This window comes from Hyperoodon ampullatus (genome assembly GCF_949752795.1).
Source record: "Hyperoodon ampullatus genome assembly, chromosome: 14".
Lineage (NCBI taxonomy): Eukaryota > Metazoa > Chordata > Mammalia > Artiodactyla > Ziphiidae > Hyperoodon > Hyperoodon ampullatus.
In genome coordinates, this window is record NC_136927.1 from 66,498,377 (window position 1) to 66,525,275 (window position 26,899).

The 26,899-nt window shown below is 42.7% G+C and overlaps 1 protein-coding gene across 1 annotated transcript in view; it reads left to right on the forward strand.

Annotated features, from left to right (window-relative positions):
* The window catches only part of RPN2 (ribophorin II), a gene marked incomplete at both ends in the record, with an annotated part of 47,398 nt that overhangs the window by 939 nt on the left and 19,560 nt on the right, over positions 1-26,899 (forward strand). Inside the window, 7 exons of the mRNA XM_079719746.1 lie at positions 12,410-12,505; positions 13,075-13,250; positions 17,515-17,590; positions 18,609-18,743; positions 20,848-21,024; positions 22,566-22,684; positions 23,671-23,776. Of these exons, the coding sequence (XP_079575872.1) occupies positions 12,410-12,505; positions 13,075-13,250; positions 17,515-17,590; positions 18,609-18,743; positions 20,848-21,024; positions 22,566-22,684; positions 23,671-23,776 (885 nt within the window). The remainder of the gene's footprint in view (positions 1-12,409; positions 12,506-13,074; positions 13,251-17,514; positions 17,591-18,608; positions 18,744-20,847; positions 21,025-22,565; positions 22,685-23,670; positions 23,777-26,899) is intronic.

The following is a 26,899-nucleotide window of genomic DNA, read 5'->3' on the forward strand; positions in this document are numbered from 1 at the left end:
AGCTAGGGTAAGGAATTAGCGCCAGGTTTCTCACGTAAACCTTGTGTATTAGTTTTCTAAGGTTGTGTAACAAATTACTATAAACTTAGTGATTTAAAACAACATTCATTTATGACCGGATAGTTCCGTAGGTCAGAAGTCCAGGCAGACTTGGCCAGGCTCTCTACTTAGTGTCTCATGGGTCGAAATGAAGGTGTTGGCCAGGCTGGGTGGGCTCTTACCTGGAGGCTCTGGGCAAGAATCTACTTCAAGCTCCTTCAGGTTTTTGGCAGAATCCACTTCCTTGTGGTTGTAGGTCTCAGGTCCCCGTTTTCTTGCTGGCTGTGAAGCCAAGGACTGCTCTCTGCTCCTCAAGGCACCGAATTTCTTCTCATCTTCCCCCTCCCTATTTAAGTCAGTAATGGCATGTCGAGTCCTTCTTACTCTTCAAGCCTCTCTGACCTCCTGCTCCCAGTCGGAGAAAACTCTGCTGTTAAAGGACTTACCTGCTTGGGTCAGGCCTACCTGGATAGTCTCTAAATTTTAAGGTCAGCTGATTTGGGGCTTTAATTACACCTCCAAAATCCCTTCATGGCAGTTCTCTATTAGTTTAAATAAATATTCAGTAGATGGATATTGAAAGATGGCATCTTTAGAATTCTGCCTCTCCTTTCTTTTTTTTTTTTTTTGGCAGTACGCAGGCCTCTCACTGTTATGGCTTCTCCCGTTGCGGGGCACAGGCTCCAGATGCGCAGGCTCAGCGGCCATGGCTCACGGGCCTAGCCGCTCCGCCGCATGTGGGATCTTCCCGGACCGGGGCACGAACCCGTGTAACCTGCATCGGCAGGCGGACTCTCAACCACTGCGCCACCAGGGAAGCCCTGCCTCTCCTTTCTTGTATTAGTGTAGAAATGACCCCAAATCTGAATGGCTTATGACTAAAGTTTATTTTTTGGTCTTACTATATGGCCATCAAGGGTCAGCTGGGGCTTTGCTCCATGTTTCTTCAGTCTAAGGTTTAGCCTGGGGACTTCCCTAGCGGTCCAGTGGTTAAGACTCCACACTACCAATACAGGGGGCTCGGGTTTGATCCCTGGTCAGAGAACTAAGATTCCATGCCACAGGGCATGGGCACCGCCCCCACAAAGGAAAAAAAAAAGGGATTTAGCCTGATGGAGGAGTCTCTTTCTGGACTGTGTACAAATGAAAGCATGGCTTTTAAAACTTCTGCTCAGAAGAGATACTTGCCACTTCTTTTATCTTTCTCATTTCTTTGCCTAAAGCAAGTCCCTTGGCCATGTCTGGGTTCAACAGGTTAGGGAAATGTAATCTTCTGCAGAGGACAGTGCATTTTAGTGAGCAGTAACTTGTCTAATTAGCCGCTTAGTCCCTTTGCCTCAGGCCTGTCCTGAGATCCTCCCTGGCTCTCAGAGCTCCTGCCCTTTGCTTCCTTCAAGATCATTGGTTCTTCTTGTGAGGAGGGTGGTGAGTACCTGACCCACTGGATTGACAGTTTTATATGAACTACTATTGCTAGGTTGTTTACTGCCCTGGGCTAGGCCCTGGGCATGCAGTGGTGGATCAACCAGTCAAAATCACTTACTTCAGAGAACTTACAGTCTAGTGCGAGTTAAAAGAACAGCTCTTTTTGTTTCAGTCTTTTATTATGGAAGTTTGCAAACATTCACAAAAGTGGTGGGAACATATAATGAGCTCTTCTCATACCATTTGCCAGTTTGAACAAGTGTTCACATTTTGCCATTTTTATTACATTTACTCTCCCTCTGCTTATTTATTTTATTTTTTGGTGGTGTGTTTTATAGCAAATACCAGACATATTTGACTTACATCTATACTTTTTTTTTTTTTTTTTTTTTGCTGTACGTGGGCCTCTCACTGTTGCGGCCTCTCCCGTTGCGGAGCACAGGCTCCGGACGCGCAGGCTCAACGGCCATGGCTCACGGGCCCAGCCGCTCCGCGGCATGTGGGATCCTCCCAGACTGGGGCACGAACCCGTGTCCCCTGCATCGGCAGGCGGACCCTCAACCACTGCGCCACCAGGGAAGCCCCATCTATACTTTTTTTAACATGACAGTCCTTTTATTTCACCTAGCAAGATTAATAATAATTCTTTAATGTCATTTAATTCCCAGTCTGTGTTTAGTCATCTTGAGCTAACAAAAAATGTTGGTTTGAATCAGGGTCTAAACAAGGTTCACACATTGCATTTGTTGATGTTTCTCAAGACCCTTTTCATCTATAACAATCCCTGCCCCCATCTTTTATTTATGGAACAAGCCAGGTCACTTGTCCTGGAAAATTTTACACATTCTGCTTTTGATTGATTGCATCCTCATGCTGTTTTTTTTTTTTTTTTAAATTATTTATTTATTTATTTATGGCTGTGTTGGGTCCTCGTTTCTGCGTGAGGGCCTTCCCCAGCCACGGCAAGAGGGGGCCACTCCTCATCGCGGTACGCGGGCCTCTCACCGTCGCGGCCTCTCCCGCTGCGGAGCGTAGGCTCCAGGCGTGCAGGCTCAGTAATTGTGGCTCACGGGCCCAGTCGCTCCACGGCATGTGGGATCCTCCCAGACCAGGGCTTGAACCCATGTCCCCTGCATTGGCAGGTGGACTCTCAACCACTGCGCCACCAGGGAAGCCCCTCATGCTGTTTTTGAACATATTTCCTTATCTCTTTAATTCCTATAAACTGATAGTTAGCTCTTGAGGCTTAATTATAATCAGGGTCAGTTTTCTTGGCAGAAGTAGTTCATAGGCAGTGCTGTGTGCTTCCTATCAGTGGATGCATAATATCTGATTGTTTCATTTTTAGTTATGATCAAGTTGAATCAGTGGATTCAGGTATTGTCACACTAATCTATCTCTTGTACACAGTGTATAGTAGGGACTTGTTTTTTATCCATTCCGGCAATCTCTGTCTTTTAATGGGGATTTAGTTCATTTATATTTTTTTGTAACTATACTGTTGGGTTTAAGTTTACCATCTTGTTTTCTATTTGTTTATCCATTTTTTTCCTCCTCCTTTCCTGTCTTAGATTGAATCTTTTTTTTTTCTTTTTTTTTAGTATTCCAGTTTATCTCTTACATTGGCTTTTTAGCTTACTTATTTTTTTAGAGGTTGCTCTAGAGATTGTAATATGCATCTTAACTTATCACAGTACACTTTGAATTATTATTTTGCCACATCACGAATAAGGAAGGGACATTATAACAATATATTTCTCTTTAAACTCACATCATTTGTACTATTGTCATACTGTTTACATTCTTTCAAGGGTCGCGGCCTTGTCCTGTCTGTTGTCCAGCATCTCAGCTTCATCTGTTTTGTTCAGTTTTATAGTTATTTATGACAGGCTGGTAAAGTCAGTACGTTTATTTCTGTCCTGGTCAAAACTGGTAGTCCCTGTTGATGTCTTGCAATCCATTGCAATTGTTATTGTTTTTGATGCTCAGAATGTCCCATTTTTGCCAGTGGGCCAGAATGTCTCTCTGTGTATGTGTTTTGTTTGTTTCTATGTAATCCAGTAGTCTTTGAGAGTTTCTGATGTCCTTGGCTTAAATATTCTCTGGCCGAGACTAGAATCAGTAATTGTTATTATTTATTTATTTATTTTTGTGGTACGCGGGCCTCTCACTGCCGCGGCCCCTCCCGTTGCAGAGCACAGGCTCCAGACACACAGGCCCAGCAGCCATAGCCCACAGGCCTAGCCGCTCCGTGGCATGTGGGATCCTCCCTGACCAGGGCACGAACCCGTGTCCCCTGTATCAGCAGGCAGACTCTCAACCACTGCACCACCAGGGAAGCCCCTGTTATTATTTATTGAATGTTTCATATGTGCCAGGTACTCTGAATATGTTATCGTGAGTTGTCTTCATTCTGTATGGTCAGAAATATTATCCTGTAATAGAGGAGGAAACGCAAGCTGAGAAATGTTAAGAAAATTGTCCAGTGTCTGCCAACCATCCTCTGCATAATGGCCCCCAGGGTCAAATCCAGCTTGAAGCCTGTTTTTGTAAATAAAAGTTTACTGGAACACAGCAGCGCCCATCACTCACATATTGCTATAACTGCTTTTGCACTGTAACAGTAGAGTTGAGTAATTACTGAAGAGACTTATCTGGCCCCAAAAGCCTAATATTTACTCTCTGGCCCTATCCCTGCTATATGAGAGCTGTGCTTATTCAGATTTCTTCCCGACAGCTATCTCTTGTTGCTGCCCAATATTTCCTTCCTCTGTGTGACTGCTAATGAAACAGACTTCCCTCATGTTGTTTTAAACCCTCCAGGTCAATGTAGCTCCTAATAAAATTAGTTTTGTTCAAGAGAAAAGAGTACAGGCAGCAGAGTCGCTAGCCCAAGTTTTTAATTCTGGCTCCATCTCTCTGTAAAATGGGAGTTGTGATGCCTTCCTCATGGGATCATTGTAAAGATAAAGTGAAATCATACTATGCCTAGTAAGTGACTGGCCCACGAAAGGCTCTTTGAATGGTAGCTATTATTATAATTATATTATTATATTATATTATAATTATTTAATAATTATTATAATTATAATTTTAAAAGTTTTGCTTCTATTTATAATTTATTCAGGTGAGTTCAGACGATGCTGGTGCAGATGCTGTATGGAAGGCCCACAGTGTCTGTAAAGGGTTTGGGAAAGAGAGAGAACAGACAATTGGGAGACAGGATGGAGAAGTCTTGACTAGTAGAGGTTTTGTATCGTAAGGTGTAGGAGATAAAATTGGAATATTAGGCTAATGTTAAATTTTGGCAGATCTGAATGCAGGATGAGAGTTTTCTGCTGGTCTGTTTCAAAATTCTGTGGGACCATAGGATTCCGTCCAGGGGCCTCCTGGAGGAGTGAAGAGTGAGGCGCTCTCACTCTAACTGAAATGATACTTTTTAAAATTAATCAATCAATCAATTAATTAATTTTTGGCTGCACTGGGTCTTCATTGCTGCACGCGGGCTTTCTCTAGTTGCGGCGAGCGGGGGCTACTCTTTGTTGCGGTGCATGGGCTTCTCACTGCAGTGGCTTCTCTTGTTGCGGAGCATGGGCTCTAGGCGCACGGGCTTCAGTAGTTGTGGTACTCGGGCTCAGTAGTTGTGGCTCGCTGGCTCTAGAGCACTGGCTCAGTAGTTGTGGTGCACGGGCTTAGTTGCTTCGCGGTGTGTGGGATCTTCCCGGATCAGGGCTCGAACCCGTGTCCCCTGCATTGGCAGGCTGATTCTTAATCACTGTGCCACCAGGGAAGCCTCATATGATGCCTTTTTATCTGTCTCATGATTTAGAGCTGCATGTGGATTTAGGTTGAACTTATGCCCCTGTAGGTGTTCTCTGCTGATGTAATGGGTTTGAGGGCACGTTGGTCAGGGCTGAAGACATAGGCTGAAGCCATCCAGACAGCTGCAGTACAGTGTGATTTGGGGGTAATTGCGTGATTAGCTGTGGGCTTTTTGTTCATAATACAGACTCTAAAGTCACATTGGTTGGCTTCAAGATCTTGACTTCACAACTATACCACTGAGTAACCTGTGCAGCTTACCGAACCTTTCAGAATCTTTGTTTTCTCATCTGCAAGATGGAGATAGTTATAGCGCTCAGCTCACAAGTGATGGATGTAGGTTGGTTGGCATGGTGATGGCATGTAGTAATGGGTGTAATCAGTATTAGCTCTTAGTATTACTATTACATGGTAGTAGCGGTAAATGTAAGAGTACTGTTACATGGTAGTAGCAGTAAATGCATGTTCATTGACATTTTATTTTTTCTCCTACTGTCATCCCCATTGCTTAATGCCTAATGAAGAGGATGTTCCACAAATATTTGTTGAACAACTGAATTGTAAACTTTAGCTTAATAGAAATGAAAGCTTTCTAAATGTGCCTCTTAATCGGAAAATAAATGGGTTAATCACGTACTTCATTTTAATCACTTATGAAATGTGCTGTGGTGATGGTGTGATGTGTACATTGTAAGCAGTGGAAGGAAGGGAGTTGTATGGACATTTTGGAGCTGGTGAATTTCCTTATTAAAGGTGTGCACTAAAGAAATCCATTGAGAGAGAGTCTCTGTTACTGTCACTTCCATGTAGTGGGATGTGTCCTGCTCAGCTGTTGTTGCTTTCAGCTGAGTAGAGAGAACTCCCTCAGTTCTGCTAGATGCACTGAGTTGGTTCTCACAGATAGATCGTTAGGGGAGATTTTGGTTATTTTGTCGAAAGAGATTCAGCAGCAGAACTGAGAGGAATGGGGTTTAATAAGAATATGAGAGTAGAGTGCAGCTCTGGGAACAGTGGAGTGTGGAATGAGAGTTGATTTTAGGTGTTATGAAGACTGAACATCTTTCATTTTGGTATCAAGTACTGTGTATGTATATTTTAAAAACATAAGCACGTGAGAACGGCAATTTTATAGATTTTTTAAAAAATAAATTCATTTTATTTATTTATTATTTGGCTGTGTTGGGTCTTCGCTGCTGCACGCGGGCCCTCTCTAGCTGCTGTGAGCGGGGGCTACTCTTCGTTGCGGTGTGCTGGCCTCTCATTGCGGTGGCCTCCGCTGTTGTGGAGCATGGGCTCCAGGCACGCGGCTTCAGCAGCTGTGGCACATGGGCCCAGCAGTTGTGGCTCTCGGGCTCTAGAGCGCAGGCTCAGTAGGTGTGGTGCACGGGCTTAGTTGCTCCGTGGCACGTGGGAGCTTCCCGGACCAGGGATCAAACCTATGTTACCTTGTGGGCTTAAGAATCCCCACAGGCGGATCCTTAACCACTGTGCCACCAGGGAAGTCCCTATAGATATTATTGCTTAGCTTTTTATAAGACTTAGGAACATTGAGGGTTATTTTGTATTCGTTTTAATGAAAATATTAAGTAAATGGGAGACATACTATGCAAAAATTGTGATGGTAGATTAGATTCTAATGACTGAAATCCGGACACATTAGGCAGTGTTCACAGGTTGTCAGTCAATCAGGCGCTTTCCTGATCTGTGAAAGGGGATAAGATTATCTACCTTATAGAGTTGTTGTGAGAATTAAATGTGATAATAAGTGTAAAGTGCTTAGCTCAGTATCTGGCACATGGTGAGTGCAAGCTAAGTATATCTATATCCATTCAACAAGTACTGAGTGCTTGTTGAGGGCCAGGCACTCAGCCAGTTACTGGGAATAGCAGAGAAGCAGGCACTCCTTCAGGCAGTAATCATTTTATGGAGCATCTGCGATGTGCAAGGTATTATGCTAAGTGCAGAGGAGCTCATTATCTAGTGAGAGACAGGAACCATAACAGAGAGACCAGGTATGAGTACAGAGACACATGTATCGTGTAGTGCGTGGAAAGTGCCAGGGGAGTGCAGAAGAGGGAGCTGCTCACTCACCCGGTCTGCTGAGAACACTTACTCTTAGTTCCAACCTTGTACAGGGGGAATTACCATCTGTGCTGGCTGCTACATGATTCCTTTAGTCATTCATCAGATGTCTAGTGAGTTTCTGCTGTGTGCTGAGCATGATGCTGGGCACCGGGGATTCAGTATTGAACAACAAAGAGAGCGTCTGCCTTTTGGAATGTATCCTCTAACAGTGGAGACAAGCATTAGTCGTGTAATAAATATATACATGACTATTTATAACAATGGTAAGTTTTATGAAGGTGAGATGTATGGTGTTATAGGTGTGAAATAGGGGACTTTGACCTGGTCAGGGAAGGCACTTCTAAAGAAATCTCTGAACTTAAATCTCACTCTATATACCCCTAAATTACAACTCCTTGGGGGCAGGAACTTTGTTGATTTTATTTGTTGTGTATTTCCAGTACCTAGAGAGCACCTGGCAGGTGGTAGTACTCAATAGCTGTTTATTGAATGAAGGAAGGTATGATGGATCTGAATTCTAAGGGGAAAGTAGGATTTAACCAGGAGACGGGGAGGGAAGGGACTTTAGCCAGAGGAAATAGCATGTGCAAAGGACCTGTGCAGTTAGGGAGCAGATTACATTTGAGAGACTGCGAGGAGGCTGTGTAAGAACAGAGAATGCGAGAAAGCTAGAGAGGAAGGCTGGGGCTAAGCCTCCGTGCCTTGGTAGTCAGAGGGAAGATTTTGCTTTTTCTCTAAAGAGAAGTTGATTTTAAGCAGCAAGTATCAGGATCTAGTTTTCATTTTGGAAAGGTTTCTCTCCTGCCTTGTGGAGGACAGACTTTCGCAGGGGAATATGGCACAAGATTGAATGCTGGCGGGGTACAAAAGATAACACCTGGACTTATGACTTTTGCCACATGGATGGATGGTTGGGCCATTCCTTAGGATAGGAACACAGGAAGAGAATTAGGTTTGTGCAGGAAAGAGCATAAATTCGGTCTTAAAGATGTTGAGCTTAAAATGCCTTTGAATCATGTAAGTGGCCTTTGAGAGAAGTCTGGGCTGGGGTTACAAATCTGAGAATTATCTGCATAGCGGTTCTGGATGAAGCCATGGGCATGATTGAGATCGCCTAGGAAGAGAGGGTATGGATGAGAAGTGGGCCTAGGAGTTGAAAAACTCCAGTGTTAAATGGTCAGGCAGAAGAGGATGAAACTTGAGGAGCAGCTGAGAAGGAGGAAGAGAGCCAGGGGAGGGCAGGGGAATCCCGGAAGCGAAGGGAAGGGAGTGTTTTAGAACAAGGAAGGTTCTATCCAGTGTTAAGGGCATGAGCACTGGAAAATGTCCTTTGGCTTCCACAATTTGGAGGTCACTGGTGGGAAGAGAGAGGAGGTAGCAGCTGGAGGGGAGCGAAGGATCAAGGTAAGTTTTACTTTCAAATCACTCTTAAGTTTTGTTGATACATTAGGAGTTACCAGTCGAGAGGGAGAAGCTGAACTGACGAGATGGATGGGCTTCCTGACGGAGAGAACAGCCCGTACTAAGCCTAGAGGCTTAGAAGTGCTTGTTGTGTTTTGGGGGCCGCGAGTTGGCTGGAGCAGAGGGGTGGTCAGAGAGCACGTGGAAAATGCCGGCCCAGCTACCAGGACCTGGTGTGGATGGAGGCTGTCGCCAGCGTGTGCCGCAGTAGCCTGACACAGAGTCTGGCGAGATTACAAAGCCTAGGCTGAGAGGAGATGGGAGTTGGGGGCTGCTGCTGGAGAGGAAAGGGCAGATGAGAGAGAGATTTACTGTCTTCTTGGTTGCTGATTCAGGCTGGGGAGTTGTAGGGAAGAATGGACTGAGAAAAGCACTGATGTCCTTCACTCAGGAGGATATTTAGAAAGTCGGGCACAGAAAGTTGGAGGGGAACAGATAGGGGATGGATGTTTAGGAGGTGATGTTCAGCCTTCACTTGCGAGGGTGAGTGTGCAACTAGGGCCGCAGGAGTTGGAGTTACAGATCCCCTGCAAGCGGCCAGCTGAAGCCTCAGATCTGGGTGGGCTTCCTGAGGGTCCAGAGTATGTTTTGTGAGGTCCCTCATTTTTGCCACTATTAAAACTAAGCTGTCGACATTTTGAGCTTTGAAGCCACAGACCCTTGGTACTGTTTACCTAGATCTGTCTGTGCAAACGAGTAGGCATGATGCTGGTTTTATTCAGGAACAGGTCGTTTTTAATAGTCCCTTGAGAGAGAGAGACAGGTTGTATAGCTCAGACTCTGGAGCCAGGCTGCCTGGGTCTGAATTCCAGCCCCTCCATTAAGAGCTGAATGACCTTGGACAAGTCAGTTTCCTCTCTAATGCCCCAGTTTTCTTGTCTGTAAACTTAAGGTAATAGGAGGACCTAATGCATAGATCCCCTATTAAATGAGAAAGGCGTATACAGCACTCATCAACAGTGCTTGACACATTTTAAGTGCTCAAAAATTTGTAACAATGACCATAATCATTGTTTGGGGCCTTGGGTGTTGTTCTATTGCTAAAGCACCAGATGGCGACAAAGCACACGTCTTAAGCTTGCCCGCATTCTGCTGAAAGGATTCCTTGAATAGGTTGTTTTCTTCAGATCCCTAATTTGTGCAGTATGAAGTATTTTGTTTCTTTTCTTTTTCTCTTTGGATTCTTTCAGACTTCTGGTTGAAACTCATTTGTCTGAGACTCTTATTTAAGTGTTATTCATAACATTTAAAACAAAAGTTTTTTGGTTGAAGTAGCGCATGCATACAGTAAAATACCAGATAATACAGAACAGCTATTAGTGAAAAGCAACCATCCATCCCGTGGCCCACCTTGGCCTACTCCTGGGAAGCATCCACTTTTAACTGTTTTTATTACCATTTAATTTTGAATAGCTGAATTTTATGTTACCTCAACCAAAGTATTTAGTGCTATAACTAGCTATTAAATGTTATTTCTTTATATAGTAGGAATAGCATGGGTTTTCTTATGTGCCCACTCTGTGCCAGGCACTGTGGTGGGAATTTCTCAAAGTCTCTGCTCTCAAGTAACTAGTCCCTGGTGGGGAGGTAAGTTAGTACAGTGTGCTAAGTGCTTTGGGGGAGTGCTCGGGAGGGAAGGCACCTGGCCTGTCCTGGATGAATGTCAGGGAAGGTTCTCTGGAAAAGGTGACATCTGAGCAGAGATGAAGATGGGACCTGGTTTGGCAGGCAAGAAGGACAAGGGAAAGGTGCTCCTGGCACGGGGTGGGGGGTAGCAGGGTCAGGAACATAAATGGTGAGAGCATGTTATGTCTGGGGAGCTGCGGTGGGGTGGAGGGTAAGATTTTGGAGTTGGAGGTGGGGCTGTGGTGAGGAAGCTGGCAGAGAGTGAGGGTCAGTCATGAGGGCATTTTTTTTTTAATATATATATATAAATTTATTTATTTATTTATTTTTGGCTGCGTTGGGTCTTCATTGCTGCACGCGGGCTTTCTCTAGTCGCGGTGAGCAGGGGCTGCTCTTCGTTGTGGTGCACGGGCTTCTCATTGCGGTGGCTTCTCTTGTTGCAGATCATGGGCTCTAGGCGCACGGGCTTCAGTAGTTGTGGTGTGCAGGCTCAGTTGTTGTGGCTCACGGGCTCTAGAGCGCAGGCTCAGTAGTTGTGGCGCACAGGCTTAGTTGTTCCGCGTCACGTGGGATCTTCCCAAACCAGGGCTCAAACCCGTGTCCCCTGCATTGGCAGGCGGATTCTCAACCACTGTGCCACCAGGGAAGTCCCAGTCATGAGGGCCTTTTATGCCAGATCAGAAACTTTGAGTCTTGTTCTGAGAAGGATAAAGAACCACCCAAGGGTTTTAATAGCAGAGTAAGGTGGATACACTTGTTACCAAGACGAAGCTTGTGCTGCTGGCCGCATGACAGGCCAATAATCGAGAGCTGAGGTGTTCGGGCAAGGCATAAAGACTTTGTTCAGAAAGCCGGCAGACCGAGAAGATGGGCTCGTGCCCCAAAGATCCATCTTGCCTGAGTTAGAATTCAGGCTCCTTTTATAGTAAAAGGGGTGGGAATAAAGTCAAACACTTCCCGGTGCCCATCAGCCTCCAGAGGGGTTGTGTTAATTTCTTCCTCCCTGCAGTTATTCACAGGTGGGCCTGGTCAGGATGTTTCCTGTGAGCTAAATAAAGATATTTTAGCTTAATGCTCATTACCTAGGAGGTCATTCCTGGAGTTGGGTCATCATGTATAATTTAAGCTTATAGTCAGCCTCCCTTTAGTGATTAACTTTTAATAGGATACAAAAGGTTCTCCCCTATTACACTTTTGCACCTTGTAAAGATCACTCTTGAAGCAGTATGCAGAATGGATTGCATGACTTGAGACCAGTTAGGAGATGAGTGTTAACAGTCTCCCTGAGAAATGGCAGGGGCCTGACATAAGGCAAGGAGGGAAGCCAGAGAGTGGGGATCGGGCTTGAGAGACTCAATAGGCTTGGAGGGTGAGGGGAAAGTCGAGAATGAGTCCTAGGTTTCTGATTTAGGTAGTAGGTGCATGGTGATGCCCGTACATGAGCCAGAAGGTCCAGATGAAGAAATAGAATGTTTCTAGCTTATGTTAGATGTGTTGAACCTGACTTAGCTGTGGAGACACTGCCATTTATTAGCTTTGTCACCTTCATTACATTACTTACCAACTCCAAGCATCAGTTTCTTATTCTGTTAAATGGGGATGATAGTATCTACCACGGGTCCTTATGTTCATTAAAAGGAAGAGCATCATAAACACCCCACACAGGTTATGGCCGGAGCAGGTGATCAGTGGAAGTGGTTCCTTTCCTTCCTTTTCTAGGTTCAGAAGGACGAGAGTGCCTTCAGGTTTGTTGCTCTTTCTATGAAGTTAGCATTTTGGGATAATACAGTGTTCTGTGGAAAATATCTGCTTGAAAAATGAAATCTTGTGTAGCTCTCATACTTTAAGCCATCATGGATTGCTGAGAATTTTATTTGTCATCCAAAAAACATGTACAGTTTTCCTAATCCTGTGTATTTCACCACTTTTCATTGACTTTCCCCCCGTTTAGCAAGCATGCACCTTCATTAAATCAAACCTTGATCCAAGCAACGTGGATTCCCTTTTCTATGCTGCCCAGTCCAGCCAGGCCCTCTCAGGGTGTGAGGTGAGTCCAGCTTCTTACATTTGCATTTACTTTAAACTGTAAAGTGTATTTTTAAAAAGGGAAAGTCATGTCAGAATATTTTTTTTTTTTTAGCAGTAAGACCCCATTAAGTGTGGGTGGGAATTCCATTCTTGTGATTTTTTTTTTCTTAAAGAAATAGACTTTTTATTTTTCCCAAGTTTTCACTTTTCGTGAATTTTAAATAACTTTTTCCTATAGTTGCCTCTCTTCTGGGAAGTCTTATTTTTTTCTTTTAGTCTCCCTTTAACCTTTAAAAATGTTTAAAGCAAAAGAAGAACGCCCCCCACACCAGATTTCTAGAAATCCATTTTTTTGAACACAGGAGAAGAGCCATATCAGTAGACAAGTGACTTGCCAGAATCTTTTCAAAAGTGTTATGCTGAGGTTTTACAGATATTTAATTCTGGCATCTGAGATGTCAAAGAGGGGTGTTCACAGCCCAGGCGGGTGGTGTGACCTCGGCAGTTGCTCTGCCTGCCATCTTTGGCGTGCCCACCACAGGCTGGCAGCAGCTGTTCTGAACTCTGTGTCTACCCATCCTTTCTTAGATCTCTATTTCAAATGAGACCAAAGATCTGCTTCTGGCAGCTGTCAGTGAAGACTCCTCCGTGGCCCAGATCTACCACGCAGTTGCAGCCCTAAGTGGCTTTGGCCTTCCTCTAGCTTCCCAAGAAGTGCTCGGTGCCCTTACCTCTCGCCTCAGCAAGGAGGAGACCGTGCTCGCGTAAGTCACCATCTTGAGCGCTTCTCAGGCTACTATCCTGAGAGGCTTCATCCACTGGTTCCACAGGTATTGTCTGGGCACCTGCTATGTGCCAGGTGCTCTGCTAGCACTGCAGATGTCATATTGTGCTAAGGCAGGTAAGGTCCGTGTCCTCGTGCAGCTCACCAAGACACGGTCTCCCTCAAGCTGCTCCAGCAGAGGCAAATACTGAGTCCGAGCATAAACACACTGCCACAGAGACACGACTGCCTTTGAGGTTAGGGGCTGAAGCAAGGGTAGGGGTGACCGAGGGAGAGTGAGGCCAGAGAGCCACGTGCGTCTCTTACTGCGGCTTGGCCAGACCATGGTGAGATGTTGGCATTGGAGGCTCCGCCCTGGAGGAGAGCTCACAGGGTCCCTTGGAGAGGTGGGGGAAGTAGGGCCTCAGAGGGGAGAGTATTCTAGGGATCAGACCCTGCTCCTCTGCAAAAGGCTCAGGCGAAGGAGAAGCACCTTATAGGAAGGAATTGTACATTTAAATGTTGCAACTGACTTAAGGATGCTTACTAAAGTTAAAAGTAATAGTATACGTAGTTTTTTTTTTCCCTTTGACACTGAAACTCCTCATTTAACACAGTATATGTATTTTTCGTTTTCTATGTGTCTCCCATTTAATTGCAACCCTGAGACAGATTGGAGGCACCTGGACTCCTGTTCATTGTTCAGCAAGATGTTAGTGACACCAGTTCCCTACTGCAGAATAGTTCAGTTGTTTCCCAGGGTTTTTGTTTTTGTTTTTGCTAAGAACCAAAATGTTTCTAAACTTGAAGCTTTGTTAAGGGCAGGGCTCACAGTCAGTTGACGTTCTCCCTGTCACTCTCACGCCCTATTCATATTCACGTGGTCAGTAATCAGTGACTTTGGGGCTGGTATGTTTCTCAGGAATGACATTTTGTGCACCCTTTGCCCAGTGCTTGGCCCTTGTGGTCCTCCTGTTTCAGGTTACATTCCTTTGATCTCGTCCCATAATCCCTGTGGAATGCTTCTGAAATCACCACCATATCTCCTGTCATGAGATCACTGTCAGTGCCCTACTTTGATGCCACCTTCTACAGAAAAATCTTTCCCTTTCCCTCTGAGCAAAAAGGAAAACCTCCCTCCTCTAAACCCCAGAACAGAAAGAAGTACAAAGAAAGTACATCCATTTTGGAGTCAGTTAGACTTGGGTTTGAACACCAGCTCTGTTTCTTCCTTGCTGTGTGACTTTGGGCAAGTTAGTAACCTCTCTGAGCCTCATCTGTAAAACATTACCAACAAATGTCAAGATTAAGTAAGATAATACATGTGATGAGCCTATTGCAGTGCCTGGTCTCAGTGGGCATGGGACAAATGGAGTTTGTGCTCTCTAGAGCATTTCCTTCTTAGGTCCCTTTCTTAGGGAGCTGGTTACTTCCTTGGTTGTATTGTAGTTTTTTCTGTATTAGATTTTAAGCTTCTTTACTTATAGTGCTCAGAGAGCCTGGCACATGGTAGATGCCCAAGAAAGAGTTAATAAAGGCTGAAACTATACTTGTGGTTCTATTCTATCCTCTTGTAAAAAGCTTCAGGTAGAAAGACCCCATGCTTGGGGTGAGAGAGAACTGTGTCCAGACTCTTCTACTTAATACCTCTGTGGCCATGAGCAGGGTGTTTAACCTCCCCTAAACCTCAGTGTTTGAATATGTAAAACAGGGAGAATGATATCTGTCTCATAGGGTTATTGTGAAGATCAAACTGGCAGGATGCCTTATATAATATTACTACTAATTTACCCTGTTTAAGCAAATCTGATATAGATTAGGACTTTTCTAAATGGGCCTTCTACATTTAACTGGACTTATTCTAGGAAACGAATGTTCATAAACTTGTCTAGAATGGTAAAAAACATTAGTAGCTTTGAATGAACAATTTGAAAAGATGCTATTGTGGTCTCTCATAACCCAATTTCTTTGAATCATCTGCTGTTTATTAGCAAGACAGGATTTGCTTTCTTAGGGTTTGAATATAGTGCTCCAGAGGGAGAGAAATTGCTGACTGGAGTATAAGTAATTAAAGCCAATGACAAAACTTTTCAAAAGCTAAGTGGATTAATTTCATTCTAAAAATTCTGAGGTTGTTACCAGCATGACGCTCACTCGTTCCAAAGAAGAGAAAAATGATATCTTAATTGAAAAGTTCTTTCTAGGCTCTCCTAGCAGCCTTTTCTGGGCTCAGCATTTATCACGGGCAGATGTGGGATTTTTATCTTGTTTGGAAATTCAGGTTTCATTTTCTCAAGTCTTTCCTAGCAACAAGCATCCCAGAGGGGTCATTGAACACTCTGGGGCTTCCCTCTCTGAATTGTGACCCCTCTGTTTTCCAGCTTACCATCTTAATGGAATTCGTTTTCCATGGAGGGAATGTAAATTGTTATGATTGTGATGAAAGCGGACAAATTCTCGCTCATCATTCCCCAACACACTGACTTGATAAATGGTGGTTTTACACAAAGGCCCGGTCATCGCTTGGGAATTTGGGAACCTTTCTGGGGTTGACCGGCAGTCGGCTTAACCACCAGGGGTCCTCAGCTTTCTCTTTTCTACCCCGAGAAGCACCATTTCTATTTTTCAAGTTATCCACATTAAGAGACTAGAACCTAATAAAAAATCTTATGTGGACATACTTACTACATTCCGCCTTAAAAAGTTTATCTTACAGAAATACACTCATAAGTGGATAACAATATATGAATAAACCATAAAAAAGAATGAGGTACTGATACATGTTACAGAATGGACAAGCCTTGAAAATGTTACACTAAGTGAAAGAAGCTAGACACAAAGGGTCACATTTTTGTGATTCCATTTATATGAAATATCCAGAATAGGTAAATCCATAGAGACAGAACAGAGGTTGTCAGGGGCTGGGGGGGAGGGGAGAGGGCAGGTGATGGGAAAGGGAATGAAGCTGTTTAATGGCTATGGGGTTTTATTTTGGACTGATGGAAATGTTTTAAGACTAGATAGAGGTGGTGATTGCACAACATTGTGAAATATACTAAATGCCACTGAATCGTTCACTTTCAAATGGCTAACTTTATGTGAATTCACTTCAATAAATTAAAAGTTATATATACATATACAGCCATGAATAAGGGTTAACAGTTACAGCATTGTGTGACCTAGTAAAACATAATGTTCATCAACTGGAGATCAAGTGAGTAAATTATAGTTCATCTAAGCAGTACAATACTATGTCGTTGTTAATAAAGATGAAATATATTTATATGTCCTCACGGAAAGATCTGTACAATCTAAATAAATTGCAGGACAGTTATCTTTTAGGGGTAGGCATTACAGGAATTTTAACTTTCTCCTTTAGTAATGTATTTGAAGTTTTGACAAATATGTACTTTTATAATCAGGAGTAAATAGTAGGAAAAGAAAAAAAGAACAGACGCTGGTTTGAGAACCAGATCTTCTATTTCTTTCATCTTATTTAATGCCTAAAGGACGGGTGGCTTTCAGGTCTCCGAGAAGGATGGTGACAGCACAAGCGTTAGCTGAGCGTTTACCGAATGCTTCCTGTTTATACTGCATTAATCTGGTTTCAGAAAAGTTGCTCCAAATTCTACCCAGCAACCTACATATGTAGATTCCACAGTGCTTCTTTGGTTTTGGAGTAGGAAAAGTAGAAAAGGGGCAGCCAACCTCTGCCCAGCACAGTGCCTCTTACAACACGGGCATATGCCAGATACACCTTCATGTGATGAATTGGCTCCTCTTCCCCCTCTAAGTATATCTCTTCTGAATCTGATTAAGTCTTAGTCTGGTGTTCTATACGTGATGCCATTAGGAACCAAACAGATTTTCAGAGGGGGGTGACCTGGTGCACCCTCTCTTCTCTCCGCCCTCGGTTCTTATGTGGATCCTGCTGCCCAGATTGCCTTCTCTCTAGCTGTAGTGAACTTTGTAATGTAATGGTCTTTGGGGGGGGGGGGCGCTGCGTCACGTGGCTTATAAAATGTTAGTTACCCGACCAGGGATCGAACCTGGGGCCCTGGCAATGAGAGTGCAGAGTCCTAACTGCTGGACCACCAGGAATGATCTTTGTTACGTCTTTCCCTAGACTGTAAACAAGTTCCTTCGTGGCCGAGGCTGTCTTATAGTTCTAAAGAACAAGAGCGGGATATCTGTGTAGGTATCCCAATACAGGAAGAGGAAATGGAGACTTGCCATTCACTGGGGTTCTATTCTCTACCTTTCAGAACAGTCCAGGCTCTACAGACAGCATCCTACCTGTCCCAGCAGGCTGACCTGAGAAGCATCGTGGAGGAGATTGAGGTACAAATTTATTTTGGCAAGTGAATTTCCCAGCTTCTGTCTTTGAAACCCTTTAGAAGAGTCTTGCAGATAGACATGAATGATTTGTTGTGGCCAGTTACCTTTCTTTTCATATCCGTGGCACTTTTGTTCTTTGTATCAGAGCAATATTTCCTAGGGAATATTTGTTAGGCTCGTATAGTTACACCATCAGTTAGGCAACAAACTACTTCAGTCTGTTGTAGGTACAGTCTCATAGTCTACAGATTTTAGAGCCTAACAAACCTGAAATTCAAATTTTTTTCTACTTCTTACTACTTTGTAATCTCAGGCAGATTGTTAATGTCTGAACCTCAGTTTCCTTGCGTGGTGGTGGTTAGGAGCAAGCGAAGTTCTAAAGTGCCTAGTACAGAATTGGTGCTCAGCAAGTGGTCACTGTGGTTTTTGTTATTCCACTACCCTTTCCACTGCCCACGACCTCCTGCTGCTCAGAGACTGCTTCCATGGACTGCAGAGCCGGGGATGACAGGCACTCTGACAGTGTCATCGCTGGATGCCCCACAAGCACATTAGCTGCCTCGTCACGTTGCCCAGAAGAGCAGTATGTCTCTCTTCATCCTTTAGAGCATTGAATAAGAAAGAGAAATGCTCTGCTCTGGAGGTTGTTTCCAAATGGATGGCCATCGAATCCATCTGTGTCACGATGCTTCCAGGGTGAACTGTGGCTGGGCCCACTGGCCTTCTGTCCAGAGCAGTTGGTGCCTTCAGTGCCATGACTCCTGGGCTTGGGCTTGAGTCGAAGGGGTCAGGGAAGGAGCACTCCAGAGCTGCAGAAGATACTGTTCTCTTCAGATGCCTATATGGTATACTTTACTCTCTGCCTAAGCACCTTTTTTGAGAAAGCACTAAGTGACTGAGGTGGTCTGCAGACTTAGAGTGAGATTTCTCAAAACTGTGTCTGCACTGGGGTGACAGTGGTTTGTACGTCTCGTCTCTGTTATCACTTGACTTCCAATCTGCCTCTGTTTTGTTGTGACAGGACCTTGTTGCTCGCCTGGATGAACTGGGAGGTGTGTATCTTCAGTTTGAAGAGGGACTGGAAACAACAGCATTGTTTGTGGCTGCCACCTACAAGCTCATGGACCACGTGGGCACCGAGCCATCCATTAAGGAGGTGCCTGTCTATATAACAGTTCTTGGGCGTGAAAACCAAAGGCGTTGTTGGCTTTATCTGCTAAGGGTAGCTTTTTTCAGAGAGGGCAATTCAGTTAGCTTTGGGGTGTCTTGGGTTAGGCATTGAGAATGAGAAACAGAAAAATGTAAAGCCTGTTCCTGAGAAACTGGTTGTCAGTGGGATAGACATGTAAAGAAATTGTTATACTTGCTTTAAATGGGGTACGGACACATCATGAGGTAGTGGCAAGAAGGCCAAGCGTATTACTCTCGATCCACCTCCCATTCCTTCCTGATGCTCCTTCCTGCCTGTCTCATGAATGCTTTCCATGCTGGTGGCCTGTGCAAATCCTCTTCCTCTTAAGAAGTGCCCTGTACTTCAAAATGGCCTGTTCTCCTCTCTCCCCACTGACCCTCAGCAGTGCCTAAGTCTGAGCTAATCTGTGCTGATTGACATAGTTCACTGAGAGGCATGTGTGTCTACCAGACATCCACCAAGAGTTAATTCTTTTCTTTCTTTCTTCTTTCAAGAGGAGCTTGTTAACCTGAAAGAACCTTTAGTTGGAATGTGTGTGGGAAGTCTTGTGAGTAGGACCCTCTTTGTACCACTTGTTTGTAAGGTTACCAACCCTTGATCTAAAGGACTTAAAATACAAGCTGCTGCTGTTTTAATTTTAGGAGGAAAGATACGGGTTCCAAGTCAGAACTTTCACTTCTTTTGTGAATTATGAATGCATTGTGAGTTCTGTGCTGAGTTTCAAGTAAACAGTAAATAATTACCTGTCTTGAGTAATTTGAATTAATTTCGTATTTTCTCTGGAGGATATGATCTAATAATTTATTCATGTATTGGCCTTTTTATGTTGTCTTTTCCTTCATCCTAAGTTTAGGAGACCTAGAGATACCACACTCTATTTAAATTTCTATTATGGGCGAAAGTGCAAGAATGTGGGTCTTATGGTACAAATCATTTCGGGATTCTCCTATACACAGTACAGTACATGAATTGGCGATATTCTACATAAAGCAACTTAAACTTTTTCTTGCTTTATTCCCAAGCTGCTACTAACCAGGTATTTGGCTGGGATAATTTTGCTATCACTGCTTTTGACATAACGATTCTGGTGAACAGTCCCCCATTTTAACATGTCAACATGTTACTGATGGAAAATGTAATTGGTACAATTAAAGAAAATTATTTCATGTCGACTGTGAATAACACTGTCGGGAACAGGGAACTCTTTTGTTAGATGGTAGATTTTAAAAAACAAAACTGATTGAAGTGGAAAATGTTTCCTCTTAAGCAAACAACCTCTAGAATTTTAATAATGCCTTTTAGGTTCTACTTTTTTAAAAAATTGCTTTCAGTTTTCCCCTCTAAGCAGCCCATTAGTTCTTAATGGAGAGTTATTTTAGTTTCTTTCTAATGTACACTTTAGCTGTGAAGTTTGGTCTTGTAAACACCAACTTAGCCCCAGCATACTGCTTAGAGGTGGGTTGGCAAGGAAGGGAGCTTGGGTGGGAGGGTGAGGGGAATCAAGAAAGGACATATTTGATTGTGGAAGGACTCTGGAGACAAACAGACCTACGTGTGAACTTTGGTTCTGCTTTTTTTCTTTCCATCATAACTTGTAGGAGTAACTTAACTTCCTTTAGCCTCAGTTTCCTTATCTGGAAAGGATTGATATCAGTCTTTTCAGGATTTTTGTCAAGATTTGAGTTAATGCTTGTAAAGCACCTGTCACAGTGCCTGGCACATATAGGTATGGAACAAATGGGTACTGCTATAGGTGTTCTGTAATATAGTTTCATATCTCAGTAATTATCTAGAAGTACCTTGCATTTGTATAGTAAGCATCCATAAATGGTTGACAAATAAACGCATTAATTTCAGTTTGTACTAGAAGATGGAAAAAACCAACCAAATTCAAGTTTTACGCTTAAATGCAGAATATGTGCTTCCCCCACCCCTACCAATTTGGGTTAATGGCTAAAAGACCTTCCCAGTGAACGCCTAGAAACAGATAAGGAATGACTTGAGCCAGGTGGGGAGGGAGGGGTGGCTGTCCCACCTGCCTGACTGCTGCATTTCCCTTTTCTTTCAGGATCAGGTCATCCAGCTAATGAATGCCATCTTCAGCAAGAAGAACTTTGAGTCACTCTCAGAAGCCTTCAGTGTGGCCTCTGCTGCCGCTGCACTCTCCCAGAATCGCTACCATGTGCCTGTTGTGGTTGTGCCTGAGGGCTCTCCTTCCTACACTCAGGAACAGGCTGTCCTACGGGTATGACTTCTATGCCCCACATGCGCTGCTCCGATTGCCATTTCCAGTGTAAGGCTTCCAGAAATCCAAAGACTGGTACACAGCTGATTGTAACCCCCGTGAGGACAGACCCCTTAAATGAAGAGCAAATAGGGATGGCCACTGGGTGAACTAGTCACAGAATCCTTCAAGCAAAAGTGTGGAGTCCTAACCCCTGGACGGCCAGGGAATTACCATCGGAGTATTTTAAATAGTATAGCTTTCACTAAATTAAGTGCTAGAAAATTGCATTTCTGGATTTGTAAGTCCATATGTATAGAGAAGTCTTGCTTCTAAAATGTATTTTCCAGTACCCAGACTTTCTAAATACATTATTTTAAGACAGTGTTGTAAATTCCCAGGTAATTCTGGTACTTATAGTTGTTAAAATCAATATCAGGTCTCTTCTTCCTTGGAGCCGACAGTGTATCTTTCTGCCTCTTCAGAGCATAGCCATCCCTCTCACTCAGCAATAAGCACGGACTGTTTTGGTGTGTTAACTCTCTGAACAGAGCAAAATGCACACGTTTAGAGTTTTCCACTCGTCATAATGAGGCATTTGTTGCTATTGTTTGGAAACCAGGTATAAGCTAAAATCTTTATAAGAAATTAGCATTTTATTTATGTCTAAACACACGGGTTCCACATAGGACAGTTCCATGTGTCCCATAAGTTCTTCTGCTTCAGAGGACCCTACAGATACTCTCCTGAAGAAGTGCCCCATATTCCAAAGTTGCCTCTTCTCTCCCTACCTACAAGTCACATCCCCTCAGCGAAGACTGGGGTGAGAACTAACCTGATTAATACAGTTCATCATGAGTTAGGGAGAGCTAAGAGAGCAAAGTAGAAAAAAATACTGGATTTTGAAGCTAGGTAGGCTGGGGTTTGAGTCCTTAGCCATGTGGCCTTTGGCAGTCTTGTAACCTCTTTGTGGCCTCAGTTTCTTCATCTGTAAAATAAAGATAGATTATACTATGTCTCAGATGATCGGTGGGAGGATTTATATAAGGGTCTAGCCTGGTATCTGGCAAATAGTCGACTTTCAACAAATGAGTGTTATTACTGTTATCCATATTACTTCAGTTTTCCCACTGCCCATACCTTCCTAAAGTATTTTTCTTGCTAATAATTTTTTTTTTTTAAAGATACTGTAGTAGTGAAGTAGAGTGGGTAGATTAGGGGATCAGAGAGAAGGAAGCATTAACTGTGTGATCTGGAGCCAGTCATTTTCTTTCCCTGGGCTCTGGTTTCCACATCTGAAAAATGAGATCATTGGGTAAGATCATCTTTAAGATCTTCCCCAGCTCTAACATTCTGTAATCTGTCCCATTCCCAAACTAATTGTGTTTTCCTGTATTTGATTTCCCATAGATAGTAGACCAAAGGTCAGTGATGGTTTCCTAAAACAAGATGGTTCTTTCCTGGCAGAGCTTGCTCCCTATGGATAAAGCACCCACCCTAGAAGCAAAATCTGTACTCCCTCAGCTTTTGTTGCTACAGACAATTTTAAAATTTATTTCCAGTTGCAGGTCACCAATGTTCTGTCCCAGCCTCTGACTCAGGCCACTGTTAAACTAGAACACGCTAAATCCGTTGCCTCCAGAGCCACAGTCCTCCAGAAGACATCGTTCACCCCTGTGGGGTAAGAACTGAGCACATCTCTGTAGAGTGCCAATATACTTATTTTGGAAAATTAGCCTGCAGCCAATATAACCCAGATTTATGTGGTTATTACCAAGATCATAAAACCAAATTTACCTAAATTTAGGATTATGCTTTATTTATAATAATATGTCATGAACATCTCCCCCATAGGATTAATATTCTTCTATAGTCTTATCTTCAGTGGCTGTGTTATTGTTATGTAAATTTTAAAAAAAATTAAGGGTCAATTTTTATATGAAACTTTGTTAAGTATTACATTAGTAAGTTAATGAGATTGGGAACTGAGTTTTAGAAAATGCATTTCTTACACAGTCGTAAAGATACATAGGCAATATGTGAAATTAAAAAGCAAAATCATTTTTACGAATGATCAGTAGAATGGTAAATGACATTGGGGGTTTTGCGATGTAGTTAGAGTTAAGAATTCTCTACCATTTTTCCCCTTTAAAGTAAAAATTATTAATATTTTAAAATTAAATTAAAAGTAAGATGTGCCCTTTTTAGGAAATTCACAAAGCACAGGAAAGCAGAAATAATGCAGAAAGTTACCTACAATTATACTACACTACACCAACCTCTTTGAACATTTCTACTTTTTTTTTTTTTTTTTTTTTTTTTTAGCGGAATTGGTATCCTACTGTAGACTTAGCTGTTTTGCATTTAATTGTGGAAGACTTACCCGAAGGAGGTGGGATTTTTAGGAGCTGAGAGGGGGAAAAAATGAAAAGAAGACTTTCGAGACTTGAAAAAGGAGGTCATTTTAGATCGTTTTGAAGTTTGCCCCTCATTATAATCTGTAACTGAGCAGGAGGTGGCCCAGGCGGGTGGGAAGTTGAAAAGTGAAGAAGTGGTGCAGCCCTGGACCATCTCAAGGATCAAGGAATGCCTCACTTTGTAGGCCGTTTGTTATATTTGTGACTTTCCTATGTGAGTTCTTGCTAACCCCATTGTCATTCTTAACAGGGATGTTTTTGAACTAAACTTTGCGAATGTCAAATTTTCCAGTGGCTATTATGACTTCTCTGTCAAAGTTGAAGGTGACAACCGTTACATTGCAAATACTGTAGAGGTAGGTGCTTTTCTTGTTGTCCCCATTGCCATGTTAATATACACAAGGAAATGACCAAACAGGCACATAGCATTAACCATCTGGTATATTGACTTCACTTATGACCAAGTTAACGTGAATATGTTGAAAGGGATAGGTTTGAACTATGCTGTTTGACAGACTTAGCAAGAACTTGATCATAGCAAGTTTTCTTTTATTTGCAAATTGTTCATTTTCCATTATGATTTAGCATTACTATCTTACATAAAATTTAGGAAGTAGAAAAAATTAAAATCACCCATAATTCCACTGAGATATAAATATTCTTGAGATGTTTTCTGTGGTTGGCCTTGATAGATTTATTTATTTTTAATTAAAAAAAATTTTTTTGTTTTATTATTCCCCACGATAGATTTAGAAAAGTGCTTGATGCTAATTAGGGGACCAAAAGCATCAAGTGACCTGTAGCACCATAGTGAGTCTGTCTGGGTAAAGTACAAAAGAAAATTGGTAATCCTTCATAATGAACTATGTTTCAGATGTTTAGCTGACTAGTTTTGTTGAAGATCCACGTGGTTTTTTTTTTTAATTTATTTATTTAATTTATTTATTTTTGGCTGTGTTGGGTCTTCGCTGCTGCGCGTGGGCTTTCTCTAGTTGAGGTGAGCGAGGGCTACTCTTCGTTGCAGTGCACGGGCTTCTCATTGCAGTGGCTTCTTTCATTGCAGAGCACGGGCTCTAGGCGCATGGGCTTCAGTAGTTGTGGCACACGGACTCAGTAGTTGTGACTCACGGGCTCTAGAGCACAGGCTCAGTAGTTGTGGCACACGGGCTTAGTTGCTCCACGGCATGTGGGATCTTCCCGGACCAGGGCTCGAACCCGTGTCCCCTGCATTGGCAGGCGGATTCTCAACCACTGTGCCACCAGGGAAGCCCCAATCCACGTGGTTTTAAGGATGGAAAGCTATGCCTCATTTATCTGATGCTTTGTGGGAATGTGGTATTTCACTTTGGTGGTTTTCCTAGCTAATTGAAGTTTGCCCCTTCAGGCACTGTGGCTTTCATTTTAACCTTTTTGGGTAGAAGTTTATTTAAGATGAATTACATATTTTCCTACTTTTTAAACTATGGGATATGGTTTATCCTCTTCTTATTCTGGCTTAGGATCATAAGTATGAACCCTTTATTGAAAGCCTGTGACATGAACAGTACAGTTCTATGTGCTTCTGCTTATTTTATTCTTACAACAATCCTAGCAGATGCGTGGAGCCCTCTTTGTTTCACAGCGAGACCCAGAGGGGTAGAGTAACTTGTCCAAAACCTCCAGCCTGTCTGTGCTTGGGTGGATCCCCTGCACAATACTGGTTTAGTCACTGTGCCCTAGTGAATACTGAGCTAGCTTAGAGGCTGCAGAGCTGTGTGCAGCTCCAGCCGCTGGCCTGTTTATAATATTACTTTGTCCTTACTGCTGTCATTTCTCAGTGTTTCTGCCACTGTGTCTTTGTTGCACCTACTTGACCACATTGTCACGCATTCTGTTGGGTCAGGGGAACTTGAAGTAGTACAGTGCCTTTCCCGAATAATTAAATATATGCTGTTTGTGACAGCTGTTTTCTTCACTATTCAAATGTCATTTTCCACTCACTTTTCTTTTTTAATGAAACTTTTTCATTTTGAAACAATTTCAATCTTAAGTTGTAAAAATAGTATGAAGAATTCCTGTATACCCTTTACCCAGCTTCCCCAAACGTTAACATCTTATGTAACTGTAATATTATTGTCAATACAAGAAAATTAATAATGATACAATACTATTAACTAATCTATATAGGCTTAATTCAAATTCCACTAGGTATCTTACTAATGTCCCTTTTCTGGTCCCAGATTCAACCTGGGATCACGTATTCCTTTAGTTGTCATGCCCTTTTACTCTCCTCCAATTTAGGATAGTTTGTCTTTTGTGACCTTGACACTTTTGAAGAGTAGTGGCCAGTTAGTTTGTAGAATGTCCCTCACTTTGGGTTTGTCTGATGTTTCCTCATAATTAAATTCAGGTCATGCATTTTTGGCGAGAATACACCAAAAGTGATGCTGCTTCTCAGTGAATCCTATTAGGAAGTATATGCTGTTGATATGTCTCATTGCTGGTGATGTTAACCTTGATCACTTGGTTAAGGTGGTGTCTGCTAGGTTTCTCCATTGTAAAGTTGCTGTTTTTCTGCTTTATAATTGTCTGGTGGAGTGATATTTTGAGACTCTGCAAATATCCTGATGATCTTGCCTGTAAGAGTTATTAATGTGGTGTTTGCCAAGAGGTGATTTTCTCTTTCATTCTTTCTACATTTATTAATTGGAATTCTACTGTAAGAAAAAGCCGTCCCCCTTCCCCTGCATTTAGTTATTCAATTACGTATAATACTTTGGATTCATGGATACTTATTTTACTCTGTAGGTTATAATCCATTACTGTCATCATTTATTTTTTTTGCTCATATTATCCCAAATTTGGCCTTTGGAGAGCTCCTCAGGTTGGCCCCTGTGTCACTTTCTTTTACTGAAAGGACAAGGCAGCTAGAAAGTTTGACCTTTTCAAAAGTGGGGCATTACTTAACATAGTTAGATTAAACATTTATATTAAAAGTTTGGCAGAAAGGAGGAGATTTTCTGGAACTCTAGTCTCTCTGCCTTTTCTCTACCTCATGTCTGCCCTTTTTGGGCAGGAGACATCTGATCCTACTCCATTCACTAACACAAAATTTGGATAGAAATTATTGTAGTGTGTACCTTGAACCTTGAAAATCCAGATTCTTTCAATTTTAGTTTCCTGCATTAAGGGGCCCTATTTGCAACTGAACACATTGGAAGGCAAACTTTTTTTTTTTTTTTTTGGCCTGAAACCTCCTTCCTTCTACCTGTACAATCTTGATAACAACATATCCAATATAAGTGCCATACCCATACATCACAGCCGTTCTTAACCCTTCCTTTCTTTCCACTTCTGACTTCTGGTCAGTCACCATGTCCTGTTGATTCCACCTTTAAGTGTCTTTTGCATGATTCCTTTGTTCTTCAGCCCCAGTTTTCCTACTTGGGTAGATCCCGAGTAGGTAGATAGGTAGTTTCCAGCCAGTTTCACTGTCTTCA